The 16,010-nt window shown below is 37.1% G+C and overlaps 2 protein-coding genes and 4 non-coding genes across 8 annotated transcripts in view; 1 reads left to right on the top strand and 5 right to left on the bottom strand.

Moving 5' to 3' along the window:
• Nucleotides 1-685: 685 nt before the first annotated feature.
• The window catches only part of rpl17 (ribosomal protein L17), a 60,271-nt gene continuing 44,946 nt past the window's right edge, over nt 686-16,010 (bottom strand). The window contains exons 1-7 of one of the 2 annotated variants that reach the window (XM_051378610.1): nt 4,043-4,116; nt 3,561-3,610; nt 3,329-3,369; nt 2,135-2,269; nt 1,863-1,961; nt 996-1,187; nt 686-765 (exon numbers count right to left, since the gene is read on the bottom strand). In XM_051378610.1, coding sequence (XP_051234570.1) covers nt 718-765; nt 996-1,187; nt 1,863-1,961; nt 2,135-2,269; nt 3,329-3,369; nt 3,561-3,600 — 555 coding nt within the window. In that variant the 5' untranslated portion in view covers nt 3,601-3,610; nt 4,043-4,116 and the 3' untranslated portion in view covers nt 686-717. Of the gene's footprint in view, nt 766-995; nt 1,188-1,862; nt 1,962-2,134; nt 2,270-3,328; nt 3,370-3,560; nt 3,611-4,042; nt 4,117-16,010 lie in introns of those variants that run through there. The other variant, XM_051378611.1, reaches the window with a different exon arrangement.
• Nucleotides 851-918, bottom strand: LOC127352327 (small nucleolar RNA SNORD58). The gene has a single exon (XR_007881070.1). It is a non-coding gene; the product is annotated as a small nucleolar RNA SNORD58 (small nucleolar RNA).
• On the bottom strand, nt 1,341-1,405 carry LOC127352328 (small nucleolar RNA SNORD58). Its single transcript, XR_007881071.1, has one exon. It is a non-coding gene; the product is annotated as a small nucleolar RNA SNORD58 (small nucleolar RNA).
• On the bottom strand, nt 2,032-2,097 carry LOC127352330 (small nucleolar RNA SNORD58). The gene has a single exon (XR_007881073.1). It is a non-coding gene; the product is annotated as a small nucleolar RNA SNORD58 (small nucleolar RNA).
• On the bottom strand, nt 3,460-3,528 carry LOC127352329 (small nucleolar RNA SNORD58). The gene has a single exon (XR_007881072.1). It is a non-coding gene; the product is annotated as a small nucleolar RNA SNORD58 (small nucleolar RNA).
• Nucleotides 7,347-11,259, top strand: nkx6.1 (NK6 homeobox 1). 2 transcript variants are annotated; one of them, XM_051378598.1, is made up of 3 exons: nt 7,347-8,310; nt 9,197-9,369; nt 10,680-11,259. In XM_051378598.1, the coding sequence occupies exons 1-3, from the start codon at nt 7,752-7,754 to the stop codon at nt 10,923-10,925; spliced, it is 978 nt and encodes a 325-aa protein (XP_051234558.1). In that variant the 5' UTR covers nt 7,347-7,751; the 3' UTR covers nt 10,926-11,259. The 2 variants fall into 2 exon arrangements, with proteins under 2 accessions (XP_051234558.1, XP_051234557.1); XM_051378597.1 differs by having other exon boundaries at nt 7,347-8,316.

Below are 16,010 nucleotides of genomic sequence, written 5' to 3'. Positions count from 1 at the left end.
CTTATGACAGAAAGGGCAGAATAACATAAATATTTTAAAAATTGTAAAAACTTTATTATCTTTGGTTAGGCCTGAAAGATTTGATGCGGCGAAAGTGAAAAAAATATATAATAGACACTTTTATGGGGGACCATTTTGGGTCCCCAGCTTCAAACTTGTAAATGTTTGCGAATAAACTATCACTGCTCCAAAATGATAATGCATCCAAATCAATGTTATCAATTATTGACCGAGTAAAGGCTTTTATAACCTCAGCCCAAATATTCCACTTTGCACCTCATTTTTGGTAAATAATTAATTTTGTATTTTTGCCATTGAGAAAATCAGGGCATAAAAACTTACAAAAAATAACTGTCTATGATTAGGTCTGAAGTTGTTGAAAAGATTTGAAGTGGTGAAAGTGAAAAACAATATTAATATAGGACACTTATTACACTTTTATGAGGGACCATTTTGGGTCCCCAGGTTCAAACTTGTATGTTCGTTTTAAAAGGTGCCTCAAGGGTTAATGTGTATATTACTGATGCTGTGATCAATGGATATTATTGATCAGTCACACACACACACACACACACACACACTGATAGAACAATGCGGTCTCGGTTCGGGGGGGCGGTCTCTGTTCGAACCAGAGCGAGGTCAGACCTTGAATATGAGACATTAATAAAAAGTCGTGCAGTCGGCGTTGTAATAACAAGTGTAGACTTTATTTTCCGTTTACTCCCGCGCCATCAGCTTCTGCTTCTTCAGCTTCTTCTGTGAAACCTGCAGACAGACAGACAGACAGACAGACGATCTCGGTTATTACCGGCAGTCACATGACTTCCTGTCTGACTGACAGCAACAGGAAGCTGCTCAGAGTTAACAGTTTGTTTTCATGGTTCAATCCAAAGGTGTCCTAAGTGGTCATCACCGCAGCGATCGCCAGGAGGAGAGGAGGTCACCTGAACGCACCGTGACCTCCTCTCCTCCTCCTCCTGCGCCCCCCCCCGTACCTTCTTCTTCTGGGCCACCTCCTCCTCTGGTTTGGGGACGATCTGCTCCTTCTCGGTCAGGATCATCTCGATGTGGCACGGGGAGCTCATGTAGGGATTGATGCGGCCGTGGGCGCGGTACGTACGCCTCCTCATCTTGGGGGCCTTGTTGACCTGGATGTGCTCAATGACCAGAGAGTCCACGTCCAGACCCTGAGAACCACAACGGGTCAGTGACAGCACAACTCTCACTCCGTCTGACTGTACAGACATTAACCACTCACTGCAGTCAGCGTCAATAAACCTGATCCAGGGTCAGTTTATCCCCCCCCCCCAGCTCATCCAGAGACTGACAGTGAAGATCAGATTGCTCAGACTCTGTTTTATTTTCATGGTTTATACAAAGGTGTCCTAAATGGTCATCACTGCAACCGTCCTCCTGTCAGCGAGCTACAGGAACCAGCTGATCCTCACCGCCGCCGCACGCCACACGACCTTTAACTCTTTAAACCGTCCTGTGACTGAAGAACTGAGTGGATCCGTATTAAAGAGGTCCTCAGTTTCTGTTCAGTATTTTCTCTCAGAGGATCAATAACTATTATCTGGTCGACTCTCCTACAGCTGATCGATTATTGATCCCTGTGCGCTTCCTGTGACTAATAAAGGTAAACTCCTGTTCCTCCAGTGAGAAGCTTTTAATAGTTAAATAACAGTGGAGCAACTTTCCCGCTCATTTTATTGTGAATGTGATTAATATTTAATTACCCATAAAGCCCTGCTCTTCCTCTGACCTGTGGGATCAATAATAATGATCAGGGACCAGGCTGATACATTAACGTCAGTCTGCAGCTCACAGATATTACATTACGTAGCAACTGACTAACGTACCTTGAGCTCAGCGTTGCTCTCGGCGTTCTTGAGCATGTGCAGGAGGAACTCTGCACTCTTCTTGGGCCAGCGTCCCTGAGTCCAACCGAACTGCTTGGCCTGAAAACAACAACAACAACAACAGTTTAGAAGAGAGTTTCCCTCCATTTGAAACAGTTAATCCACAGAAACTGCTCAGAGTAATAGATTAGTTTCATCTTTGATCCAAAGGTGTCCTAAGTAGTCATCATGGCAGGTTTTAGACTCCAGGTGGCGCTGCGGTCGGAGCTCACCTGGGCACACCGTCCCACGCCGCCGTTGTAGCGACGGAAGGGGACGCACTGGTGCTTGACGATGACGTCCCTCAGGTACTTGTTAGCCTTGCGGATGTGCATGCCCTTGATGGCCTGGGCGGTCTCACGGGTGTTCTGGTGGAGAAAACAAACAAACAATGTGAGAAGGTTTCAGAGACAGTCAGCTTCACTCCACATATTCACTGAGAGAGATCACCGCTGTCAGATCACCTTCATATCAGACGGGTCAGTATCCAACTCCTTCCTCTAATTCTCACAATGACACTGAACTCAAGAGGAAACTAACAGCTGATCTCAGATCCACATTGTGCCACTGAGTGTTAAACTGAAGCTGCTCGATGGAAAAAGAAACTGATTCAGGATTGACGAGAATTCTCTTTGCAGTCTGAAACAAACGTGTGTTACAGCTTCATCCAGAGCTTCATTATAATGCAGTTTAAATGTGCAGCACTAATTGAAAAGAATCATTTAATTAACTGGTTCTGTAACTATTGATTACTTTATGGAGTGATCTTCAGATAGTTCTGATTAATGGACTTTTATCCATCCACACAAACACTGATCAGGTTGGAGAGACTTAATGTTTCTGATTAACATGAAAACATATGAAAGGACAGTTTCACATACATTAAACTCATTTATATGCAAACTCTATAAAAATGATCCAATATCCAGTCAGAGCTGAAATCACAGGAGGTCAGAGTTCAATGTGCAAATCACAAAGATCAATAAGTGTCACAGCTTTATAACAAACTGTAGATCAGAAGAAATCTTCTCCTTTAAATAATTTCCCTCTGGGATCATTCAAGTATTTCTGATTCAGGAATCATCTTTGTTTGGTTCAGACTCTAAATATTCACATTTCACACATTACTAGCTTGTGACATTTAAATCTGATCATTCCCACTAATCAATAATCATATTGCAGCATCCCAATAATCCCAATATCATGTTTTTACCAAATCCTGCAGCACAAAGTCCAAAGATATCATATATAAAGCGTATAAGAGATATAAAGACTGCATGTAAAGTGATTTAAACTATAAACACATAACCAGCACAGTTTGTATATCTATATATCTCTATATATATCTAAATATGTATGTATGTATTGATAAATATAATCTGACTGCAGCCGTTAGTGTAAAAACACACACACACACACTGTTGTACCTTGAAGTGAACACGGAGGTTGGAGCCCCTCGACTTGCATGCTGAAATAAGAAACCGAGTTAAACAGATTCATTAACACTTTATCTGTAATTAATGAGTAATTAATGAGTTATTAATGTGTAACTAATGTGGCGGCTCAGATCTTAGATCAGTTAGTTTCATGTGGAATCCAAAGGTGTCCTAAGAAGTCATCACAGCCGCCACAACAACCACAGAGCTTCACTCCACTCACATTTAGTCGGGTTCTCGGGGTCGAGAGAGTAGCGGACCATTTTCAGATATCTGCAACAGGAGATACATAATCAATAATCAGCTTCAATCTATCAATAATCACACTCCTCATGACTGCTGTTAGCTGCTTTAGCATTAGCCTCAGTTAGCTCAAGATTCGGCACTAATGAACATCCACTATCACTGAGAACTAACGACAAACATTAGAAACATTAGAAACATTAATAAACGCAGAAATGATCGTTTTCTCTCTGAAGTCTGGTTGTATCGTCCAACGCAGCCAACATGGCGGACCACCAAACCGGCATCCTCACAAATATCTCAATAAATCTGAATCTACGGATCAATAAACAAACATTTAACATCCTCCGGTGTGTTTAACGATAAAGTCACAGAAAGCAAACGTTTAAAATGAAGGATGGAGCCGCTTTAATACAGATTTAACACAGATTCTCGGCTCCATCAGCGGGACTGGTCTCCTACCTCTGAGGCCGCGGAAGGAAGAGGAAGAACCGGCGACAGCGCTCCTCTTTTCTGCTGCTGGGAAGATTCACCGCCCCCTGGCGGCCGGGAGGAGGCGCTGCTGCCTGGGTGCAGTGACTGCGGTCGGACAGCAGGGGGCGGTGTTACACAAACACACCTCCCTGGAAACATCCGGAACTATTAACAAGACAGTATAAGAATAAATAAAATTAAAGTATAAATAAAGTTAAGATAAACTTTATTTATACTTTATCTTTTTTCATTATTATTGTTATTATATTTCTTTCTTCTATATATTGTCATATATTGTATTATAATGTACATACTTTAGACTCTTTTTTTATATTTCTATTTTTTTTTAAATATTTTGTATTTTATATTTTTATATTATTGATATTATTGTTAGATATTATAATATATAATATAATACATATTTTTAACGTTCTTCTTTTTATTATTATTTCTATAATATCTTGTGAGCAACTGTAACATAACAATAAATTATTCCTGATTATTATTTTATATAATTTTATGAATTTTAAAGGGTTATTTTAAACTATTTGAAGATAAGATAATAGAAGATCATTTAGACTTCAGGGAAATTCACTTACAGCAGTGAGATATATATATATGTATATATATATATATATATAATACATTGTTTATTTTAGATTGTGCCTTTAAGGACTGTTATATATATTAATTATTATATATTAATATTACTTATTGGAGTTATATTAGAGGAAACATGTGTGTTTGGTTTGATCTCTTTGATATTAGAGATACACAGGTTCACTATATTCTACCTTATTGTGTATAATCTATATATTTCATATGTTTTATTATATTTATATTTTATTGTATTTTATTATCTTTCTTTACTCAAACTTTGACTTTTACTAATCAATAAAGGAACATCTTAATGAAACTGTTGGAATATTGAATTGAATAAAAGCAGCGTATGAAGGTATAAACATTATTGATCCTTCAGTAGTTTAATAATAACTGTGAAACTTTAAACTGTAACAGGATAAAAATACTCCATTACAAATTAAAGTATCAGCTTTATAAAAGTTCACAGAGTGCAGTATGTCTCTGACTCATTATTAGATTGATCATCAGTGATAATCAATAATCAGTGATAATCAATAATCAGGTAGAGCTGAACTATGTTGTGCAGTTCTCTCAGGGACCAGCAGGGGGCGTCAGTGTGTCAGGAACCTGATTGAACTCCACAACCAGTTATTGATTATTATTCTTAATGACATTAATGAATTAATGAAATGTCTTTCAGAGCCTCACCATCAGTTATTGATCCACACACACACACACACACACACACACACACACACACACACACACACACACACACACTGATGAGTCACATGATCAATAAAATAACGTAACCATGATCAGAATCTGAATGAAGGATATTAAAGTTTATTAAAAGATATTTTACGATTTATTGTGGATCCATTTGTTCAGTCACTGTTTAACTTATTACCAATTCATCTATTGATTATTGATAGTGATTGACAGATAATAGTGAAAGTTGATTGATATTAATTCTTCACATAAACCAGAGAATGGATGAACTAATAACTAATAACTGATCAATAAGTCCACCTGGAGGCCTGCTGGTGTTGCATTCAAGGTCTTCACATTATTAGAGTTTATAGAGTTGCAACAATTAATTGATTAGTTGTCAACTATTAAATGGATCAGCAACTATTCTGATAATCAATAATCTTTGATTTCAGGTGATCAGATATTTTCTGCTTCTTTCTTCGTCTGTGACAATAAACTGAATCTTATTTTATCAACGAGATGTTTGAAGAGTTGTGACCAATATTTTATGGACCAAACAACTAATCGATTGATTGATAATGAAAATATAAATATTGATCATGTTCTCCGATCTGAACTTCTGACTTCTGTCACACAGGCAGAAATATTCTGATCACATTTATCAGTAAAATTCTGTATTTTATTATTAATAGTTTTTACCATCAAAATAAACAATCTGTCACATGTTAATAAAATATAAAATTTAAAATATAAAATATAAAATATAAAATATAAAATATAAACTATAAAATATAAAATATAAAATAAATAAATCACAAACACTGTAAAAACTGTGTTTATGGTGAAAACAGTAAGAGACTGTAAACAGGTTAAAGTTTCTGTAACAGTGAAACACTGTTATATCTAAACTAAAACTTTATTTATTCAGTAAAATATTAACTGTAAAATCAACAGAACTGATATCATTTAAATCTATTTAAGTTCTGGAAACTACAATAATTACATTTATTTTACAGTGAAGTTGGAAACACAAAATCTTTCTTCAACAAGCAGAAATAAACTGAAAATAAAAAACCAAAAAGGACATATTAAATATATTAAATATATTTAATGTATTAAATATATTAAATAAAGAATGTGTGGTTACGCCCTCGGCAGCTTTAGAGATCAATATCTTTCTGTAACATGTGACCATAACAGATCATTACATTCATTTATGTTATTATTTTACTACAAAGAGTTTTTATCATGAAATAATACTGAAGCCTCGTAAACACCAGAGAGCAGAAATATTATATTATATATTATATATTATCATATATTATATGATATTATATTATTATATAGTGATTATTAATTAATGTGCCACCAGGTCGGATTCCCGTTGAAATCAATGAAACGAGTTGTAGAAACACGTTCTGTCCACAGGGGGCGCCAGAATCAACACAGATTACGGGTTCCTTACAGGAGCTTTAATTAATTAATCAGCTGATTATTTCTATTGATTCTACATCAGTAAATATTACCAACAAACATTTTACTGACATTTTAATTAAAGATTTAAATGTTTTTTAAGACTTTTGTTGAGTAAAAATGATTAAAAGTTACAATTTATTTGCTGATTATTTGTTTTCAGGTTGAAGAATAAACTGAACTTTTCTTTAGAATTTAAAATATTGCAGTTTGTTCATTTGAAACCTCGTTAAAGATGTAAATGAATCCTTTAATAATCAATCAATAATCAATCAATATCCTGTAAACAGCTGCTGGAATAATTGAATCTCTTTTTCTTCTTCCACTGAACTCCATGAAATATGAATTCTTTCTTCTTCCAGCGAATCAGAGCCGACCCTCTGAGCCAATCAAGAGGCGGTCCCGGCCCTACGTCACTGCGGGGTCAGCCAATCCGGACAGAGGCGCCTCCTGCCCCCCCCCTCCAGGTCCTCCTCTCAAAGTTTGGACTGTGTGATAGACAGCAGGAGCAGATGATCCGGTTTTATTATCTCTAGAACTTCTGCAGCTGCACAGTCCGGTTCCTGTAGTCCCGGTTCCTGACAGTCCTGGTTCCTGTAGTCCCGGTTCCTGACAGTCCCGGTTCCTGACAGTCCTGGTTCCCGTAGTCCTGGTTCCTGACAGTCCCGGTTCCTGACAGTCCTGGTTCCCGTAGTCCCGGTTCCTGACAGTCCCGGTTCCTGACAGTCCTGGTTTCAGAGGGGACCTGGATCCGGGGACCTGCTTCTGGAGCTTTATGTTGTGGAGGTTTTGGGTTTCTCTGTGAGCCTGAGATGGGCTGTGGCTCCAGAGGGGACCGGGTTTCTGTTTAGTTCCTGTCTGTGAGGTGCGCGGGGCCCCTGAAGAGCCCAGAGAAGAACCCGGTCCCGGATCCTGCAGATCGGTGGTAATGTTAGCGGTGGGTCAGATGGACGGGTCCCGACAGAGCGCCTTCCTCCTCAGCACCCCCCCTCTGGCAGCTCTGCACAGTATGACCGAGATGAAGACCCCGCTGTACCCGGCCTACCCGCTCTCCTCCACCGGCCCCAACTCCTCTACCTCCCCGGCCACCACGTCCCCTAACCCGGGCGGCATGGCGGTGTCCTCCCCCGGGATCAAGAGCTCCTCCACGGGGCTGTCCTCGGGGCTCGGCTCCCCGCAGCAGTGCTCCTCCGCCACCCCCCACGGAATAAACGACATCCTCAGCCGGCCCACAGCGTCCCTCGTTGGGGCCACGGTGGCCGCCGCCTCCGCCTCCTCCGCGGCGGGAATCCTGTCGGGGCTGCCCCGCTTCAGCAGCCTCAGCCCGCCGCCGCCTCCCGGACTTTACTTCAGCCCCAGCGCCGCCGCGGTGGCCGTGGCCCGGTACCCGAAGCCCCTGGCGGATCTCCCGGGCCGGACACCGATCTTCTGGCCGGGAGTCATGCAGAGTCCCCACTGGAGGGACGCGAGGTTCGCGTGTTCGCCCCGTGAGTGTGAGCAAATAAAGTCTTTAATTATATATACATATCTAAATCTACATATAAATATAAAGCCTTTAATTATATACATAAACATAGAAACATACCTCCAACCTCCGCAGACTAACACTGGTTTCAACAGTCTGCATCTACATTTAATTTCCACTTGTACAGTTTAGTTTTTAGTTTTTTAGTTTTACTCAAGTTGAATTTTCTGCTCATATATTTTGCTCTCCATGTTCTACTTCAACAATGCTTAGTGTTTATTTCATTTATAGTTTTATATCTTCTATTATAGTTTGTATTTTATAATATTTTATTAGTGATATTCTTTGTTCTCTGTTGCTGCTGTGCCAACCTGAATTTCTGCTAATGGGGATCAATAAAGGAATATCTTATCTTATACACATATAAATAAATATATAAACATATAGATATATAACCTAAATATATATATATATATATATATATATATATATATATATATATATATATATATAGCCTATATATATAGAATGCATTAAAACAACTGTTAGAATAAAATGTTTCTGTTTGATTCTGTAAATGTAAATGTGGATATTTGTTTTCAGTTGATCAGATTATTCTTCTTCTTTTCTTATTATTATTATTATTATTATTATAATATGTGCTGTTGGCTGTAATAGCCTATTATCTATAATGTGAAATATTGAAGCAGAAATTCTACATTTTATGTTTAATCTAAAAATAGAAATAAATGTCAGAAATGATATTTTAATGAATTATTTAATTTCTCCTGTTTTACCCGAGATGCATCATAATGTCCTCTAGAGAGAGAAGTGTTTTGGGGGGGGTGATATTGTCGGGTTTCCCTCCATTAATGACACTAATGAGGTTCGGTGTGTGCTGCTTTCAGACCAGAACTCGGTGCTGCTGGATAAGGACGGGAAGAGGAAACACACCCGGCCCACGTTCTCCGGGCAGCAGATCTTCGCGCTGGAAAAGACTTTTGAACAAACTAAATACCTCGCGGGGCCCGAGAGAGCGCGGCTGGCCTACTCTCTGGGGATGACCGAGAGCCAAGTCAAGGTAATTCAGAACTCCGCCTGAAAAAGTCTCAAAATAACAAACAGAGAAAAACATTAAAATCCTCAGTTTGTCCTCTCCGGAGCAGAGACAGACACTTTCCCATCATGCAGCACGTTAAACACACTTTTACACGTTGGAAACAAACACAATTGTTTTCACATTTTTACATTAAATGCTGCTAATTTAATAAATAATATATATATAATAATAATAAGGCTTTTTTTACAGGTAGTTTGGTTGATATTTGCTGTTTGTTTTTCAACGTAAAATGACGCACTGTTTCTTTCTTTTACACTAAAATGACGTTTTAATGCAAAAGGCCTTTTATCAGTTAGACACGAGCTTCATGTTGCTCCCATAATGCATCATTCAGAGCATTTTAATCTGACAATCACCGCCGAAACATCCGGTTTATTTGAATTTCATCTTTATTAGTAATAATTCTAATTTATTTCAGTTCTTTATGTTTTATATTTCAGGATGTAGAGAGGTATAATTACGGGAGGGGGGGCTTTGTTTGGTGGGAAACCGTCAGATGAAGATCATTCAATTATTAGTAAAGTATTGATTAGAAATACCTAAAGGTGGAAATCAATAAACTTTATTTCATCTTCAGATGTGTTTAATGTTTCACTGAGTTTAAATGAGGATAAACAGGTCATTACTTACTTTTTACTTTTATTAATGAATATAAATTAATGTGTTAAATGTGACCCCCCCCTCCCCCCGTGCTGCGCATTTTACTCTGAAAATTATTATTATTGTTATTATTAGTTTGATCCTATATAATTATTATTGTGTTTATTTTATTTCTATTTATTTCTGGAGGATTCAATATATGCTATAGGTATTATATATATTATATATTTATATTAAATATTAAATGGAGGATTTTTATATTTATTTTATATCTTTCGTTCAGAACATTTTATTCTGAAATTCCCTTCAGAAATATACGTTTCATTATTATTATTATTATTATTATTATTATTATTACTATATCAGTCTAGAACAGGGGTTAGAATATTCAGTTTGTGTGTTTCTCTTCGTGCAGCAGATCTGACTGAAACTCTGATTGTGTATAAAGTTTGATTATTAATATCAGATCAATAATCACTATCAGTGGATTATTAATATCAGATCAATAATCACTATCAGTGCATTATTAATATCAGATCAATAATCACTATCAGTGCATTATTAATATCAGATCAATAATCACTATCAGTGGATTATTAATATCAGATCGATAATCTATGAGAGCTGAAGCTGACTGTGTGTGTGTGTGTGTGTGTGCGCTCCGGGTCCAGGTCTGGTTCCAGAACCGGAGGACTAAGTGGAGGAAAAAGCACGCGGCGGAGATGGCGACGGCCAAGAAGAAGCAGGACTCCGAGACCGAGAGACTGAAGGGGACCTCGGACAACGAGGACGAGGACGACGACTACAACAAACCGCTGGACCCGAACTCGGACGACGAGAAGATCACACAGCTGCTGAACAAACACAAACCGGGATCGGGTCTGCTGCTGCACACGTCGGAGAACGACAGCTCCTAATACCCGACCCGGACCCTGATTCCCGCCCCTGGTACCCGCTCCTGGACGAGAACTCTCCCGGGCAAAGGCGGCCTTTTCCCGCCACTCCGATTGTAAATAAGCCGTGAGTCGTGTGAATAATGTCTGATGAGCTGAGAACTCTTTATTTCCCTTTTTCTATCTCACTGTCACACATAGGAGGAGAGGACCCTGAACGCACCACACGCACCTGTACAGACACACAGATTTCACACACTTTTATTTATAAGGTTCATCTGTGGCCGGCGCCTGCGCACTTGTGTATCATGGCAGGTGAATGTAATGCACTTTTATTTAATAAAAAAACTCCAATGTTTGTTTGTTGTTTCCCGGAAGTGGTCATTAATACAGAGAAAAGCTAATTCATCCAATCCATAATCAATAATCAATATTGAATATTCAACCCTGCAGGAAGGTTATTATTATTATTATTATTATTATTATTATTATTATTATTATTATTAGAGGGTTTATTTGGTTTATTTTGGGGGAAATTCAAACTTTTCGACCTTTTTTTTTGGAGATTTTTACCGGACACAGAAACATCAGAGAGCAGCAGGTGAACCCTCTGATTGTCCCAGCGAGGCCACCGTAGGTTGGTGCTCATGATGAACAGATGAGTGCAGCTGCGGGTCGATCAGAAAGAAGGAGTGATAGATGAAGAGGAAGAGGAAGAGGAGGAGGTCTCCGGGTGTTTCCTCCGCGGTGTTTGTGGCTCACGCAGCCGGCAGCAGGCAGCTCTCTCTCGGCTGCGGCTCGTCCTCCTGCCCGCTGTCTGGAGCTCCTCTCTCCTTTAATAACGTTCACTCTGTTTTTATTTCCTCAAATTATATCAATAATAACGCTAAATGAATCCCTTTATTTGCTTTAATTAGTGCCTTTATTTCTCCTCATTGAATAGGACAGTTTGGACATCATGAATGAATGAATGACAAATATATAAATACAAACTGTTTTATGAAAGAATGTATATTTATTTGATTTATCTAAAGTCGTGTATTTCCCTGTTGGAGCTTTCTAAAGAACAGTGTGATAAAAGTCCAACAACAGAAATATAAACAGACTTATTTCACACGGGTAAATAATTATATATAACATATAATATAACATTATATTATCTAATATAATATAACATATAATATAATATAATCACTAAATGTAACTGTGTTTAAAGCTGAAGACTCAGAAGAACAAATGTCAGTTTCTGAACCAGTTTAAAACCAGTTTTATGATTAAATGAAAGTTACAGGATGAAGTTCAGTTTTTATTCTTTAATTATTGAATATTGAATATTTTTCCTTTAGATGAGATTTATCTTTATTTGTTCACACAAACACTCAGATAGAAAACAGCTGATTAAAACCTGTAATTCAATTAAGATTCAATAAATGAAACAATGAATTCTAATTAATCAGTAATTTAATTAAACCTCATTAAAGACTTTGTCCTCGACCTTGAATCTGCCATTGGTTCCAGTTCATCTTCAGCAGAATGAATGTTTCTTCATCATCCCTGAGGTTCATCCTGTGGCCCCTCACAGGGTCCTGCCCCTCAGGTTGGGAACCTCTGGTTAATGAAGGGCTGACAAATAAACAAATATTAATATATATATATATATATTTTTTTAATTAGATTCAGAAACACTTTAGTTTGAAGTGGACAGAGAAGAAACAGAAAGCAGCTTTAATGAGTTCACTTTAAATTATTTTACTGTGAATTAAATCTGAAAACTAACTGAAATAAATACTCTTTATTTTTAATATTTTATTTTATATTATTATATATTTTACAGTTTGATGTTTCTGTCTTTTAATGCTTCTTATTTCAGTTTCTATGCATCCAGAGAATTCTGAATCCTCCCAAAGTTTAAAGATTTAATGTTAATCACAGACGAAACAAACAGTTAGCAGCAGGAACAATGAATGATTATTGATTATTGATAAGCGATTCATTATAAATAGTTTTTATTGTAGGTTTTATCAGGTAACGTCCTCATTTGCTTTAGTGGAAGAAAACCGAGTAAGTTAATTAGTTTGAAGAAGATTCAGTTAAATTCTGTTCAAATATTTAAATTGATTTTCTAGATTTAAGTTCAGTTAACTTCATTTAAGTTACCTTATCAATAAATACTTAGTTACTTGTACTTTAAATCAAATATCTAGTTTGACATACTGAATTTAAATGGTTTAAACTAACTAATCACATTATGGTGTAAAAAATATTTTTATTTTATTGATTAGTTGATTTATTTTTTACCTTATTGCAGATTTTCACATTAAAGTGAATTTCTTTGGATTTTAGAACAAACAACGTTTTTTTTTTACTTTTTTTATTTTAAATTTGTTTTATTTGGAGAAAATAACGATCAGATTAATCCACAATAAAAATAACAGAACTGTTTCTAATAAAGTTCATTATTTGATCAGATTTACAGGAAATTGGAGAAATTGTTTGCCTGAAGTTTCTCTCAGTGATCGATCTGTTGGATGATTGGTTATAGACGATTAATCAATAAGTGAAAATACGTTTATTTTAGTTTATTTGTCACAATGACAAACCTCAGCTCACATCCATCAAATCCTGATCATACGTATCAATACGTATCAATATAATAAATCAATCACGACATCAACAAGAAACTGAACTTGTCAGTTATTATATATATATATATATAATCAATAACTGACATTATCAATCAGTTATTGAATATATATACTAATAATTTCCCCCTGGGATAATTAAAGTATTTCTGATTCTGATTCTGATTATAATCAATAACTGATATTATCAATCAGTTATTGATTATATATATAATGTATAATATAAAGTATTATTCTCGTATATTGTTGCATTAACTGCTTTGTGTTGGATTTACAGCCCATAAATGATGCATGATGGTAGTTCAGTGCACAGATATTATTTTATATTATATTATATTACATTATATTATATTATGATATATTATAATACATTATATTACATTATGATATATTATATTATATTACATTATATTATATTATGATATATTATAATACATTATATTACATTATGATATATTATATTATATTACATTATATTATATTATGATATATTATATTACATTATATTATATTATGATATATTATATTATATTATATTATATATATTATGATACCAACAGAACAAAATTCTCTCTCATGGAAACATTATTTATTTATCTCGACCCCCCCAAAGTTTAAACTCATTTAATATACATTAATCTTAAATCAACATACACTGATTAAATGAATACTGCCTAATGTCAAATATCTGATATTATTGATATGGGGCCAGTAATTGAATCGGGGGGGCCATGGCCCTTCCTGGTGACGGCCCTGGGTCGAGGACCACAAGTTGCTCCAGACTAACAGAATTAATTAACGGACACAAATATCAACTGTAATTTATAAGTTAGCAAAATGGCCGACACTGACAGCTAAGCTAACTAGCCTCCACTGGTTGCTGGCACTGAACCGCTTTAACCTCCGACTCCCTTCAAAGAGAAACTGTACACACTTTATAAACACCAACAACAAACATTATTATTATTATTCATTATTTGTTCTGTTGTAAATTCACATGTGTGTGTGTGTGTGTGTGTGTGTGTGTGTGTGTGTGTGACTGTGTGTGTGTGTGTGTGTGTGTGTGTGTGTGTGTGTGTGTGTGTGTGTGTGTGTGTGTGTGTGTGTGTGTGTGTGTGTGTGTGTGTGTGTGTGTGTGTGTTGTACCTGCTCAGGTAAACCGACTCTATCGGCTGCAGTTTCGGGTGCTTCCTGCTTCCTGTTGCTGTGAGGTCATCAGCGGTGGTGTTGGGGGCGTGAGCATCGTGTGGGTCCAGGTGGAGTTAACAAGCTCTCTGCGGACTCCAGGTGTGGAGGAACATCACTTTCATGTGTTCCAGGTGTGGTGAACACGCCCCCCCCGGGCCCTCAGGGACCCGCTGCACCATCTGCTCGCTCACTTCCTGTGCCAGCCGCCGCTCTCTCTCTACACCTGCAGATACTCCCACCAGCTCCTGCAGGAGGAGGAGGGACAGGTGTGACCATGTTACATCACAGTCCGGATCACATGACCTGATTAAGGTGCATGACATCACAGATGCTCCAGATAAACCAACAGAACTCAAACAATCATTTTCATTAACGATCCACCGTCGATGTGAGCAGAGAACATCCGTCTGTTACTGGATTTAATATTTATATACATTTAAAGCTCCAGTGAGTCACATTAATATAATATCTATAATAATAAGATCAGCTGACCATAAGAATCATTGTGTGTTTGTTAGAATAAGACGTTTTTATCTACAGAGGCAGCCGCTCTTCTTCTGGCAGGGTCCGCCATGTTGAACCGAGTTTCTGCTACTGGAGTGAGGGAGTTGCAATCTGCAGCTACACCACAAGATGCCACCAAATCCTTCAAACATTTTAACATTTTCAGATAAATGAATAAATAAAAACAAATCATTACAAACTCTGTTAGATTATTTAAAGATAATAGAAACTGTTCGACCCCCCGAGCGACTCTGAGATATTTAAGATGAACGTTGTTTTTGTGTCAAATGTCACATTTTATTTTATATATATTTGTATTATATTTCATGTTATTTTATGTACATTGAGGCTCCTGAAATAAATAATAACAGTAAAAATATGTCAGTGTTTATTTGATCATTTTGATTCAGGAACTCTTCGAATTAGTTTAAATACACAAAGATCAGATGATAATGTTGATTCAACCCTTAAATATCAGAAGTCTCTTCACTAATGTTCAGCTTTATTATTTTAACATGTGCTGTGTGATATTTGAATATGGCTCCTCCCAAAGTCGCTGTGTAATTTGAACCCTTGTTTTAGCTCATTAAACTCTCACAAAGGAGTTTTTGACTGAAGGTGTTTTAGGCTTTATTTGTCTTCAGGAGCCAAAAGATCCTACATGGTCCTTTAAAAGCCCATCATGTCCTCCTCAGGTCATTAACCTCCAGACTCCCAAAAACAATACAGGATCTGATCCTGGTGGCTCCAAATGCAGCTGAATTAATTGCGATAG

The sequence above is a fragment of the Dicentrarchus labrax genome, unplaced genomic scaffold, assembly GCF_905237075.1.
Source record: "Dicentrarchus labrax unplaced genomic scaffold, dlabrax2021, whole genome shotgun sequence".
NCBI lineage: Eukaryota > Metazoa > Chordata > Actinopteri > Moronidae > Dicentrarchus > Dicentrarchus labrax.
Note: the sequence above shows the minus strand (reverse complement) of the source record. Positions and strands in the feature narration are given on the sequence as shown.

Coding starts and splice junctions, on each gene's coding strand:
- nkx6.1 (XM_051378597.1), top strand. CDS start 7,752: ATGTTAGCGGTGGGTCAGATGGACGGGTCCCGACAGAGCGCCTTCCTC. Junction 8,317..9,196: donor CGCGTGTTCGCCCCGTGAGT/GTGAGCAAATAA, acceptor TGCTGCTTTCAG/ACCAGAACTCGGTGCTGCTG. Junction 9,370..10,679: donor TGACCGAGAGCCAAGTCAAG/GTAATTCAGAAC, acceptor CTCCGGGTCCAG/GTCTGGTTCCAGAACCGGAG.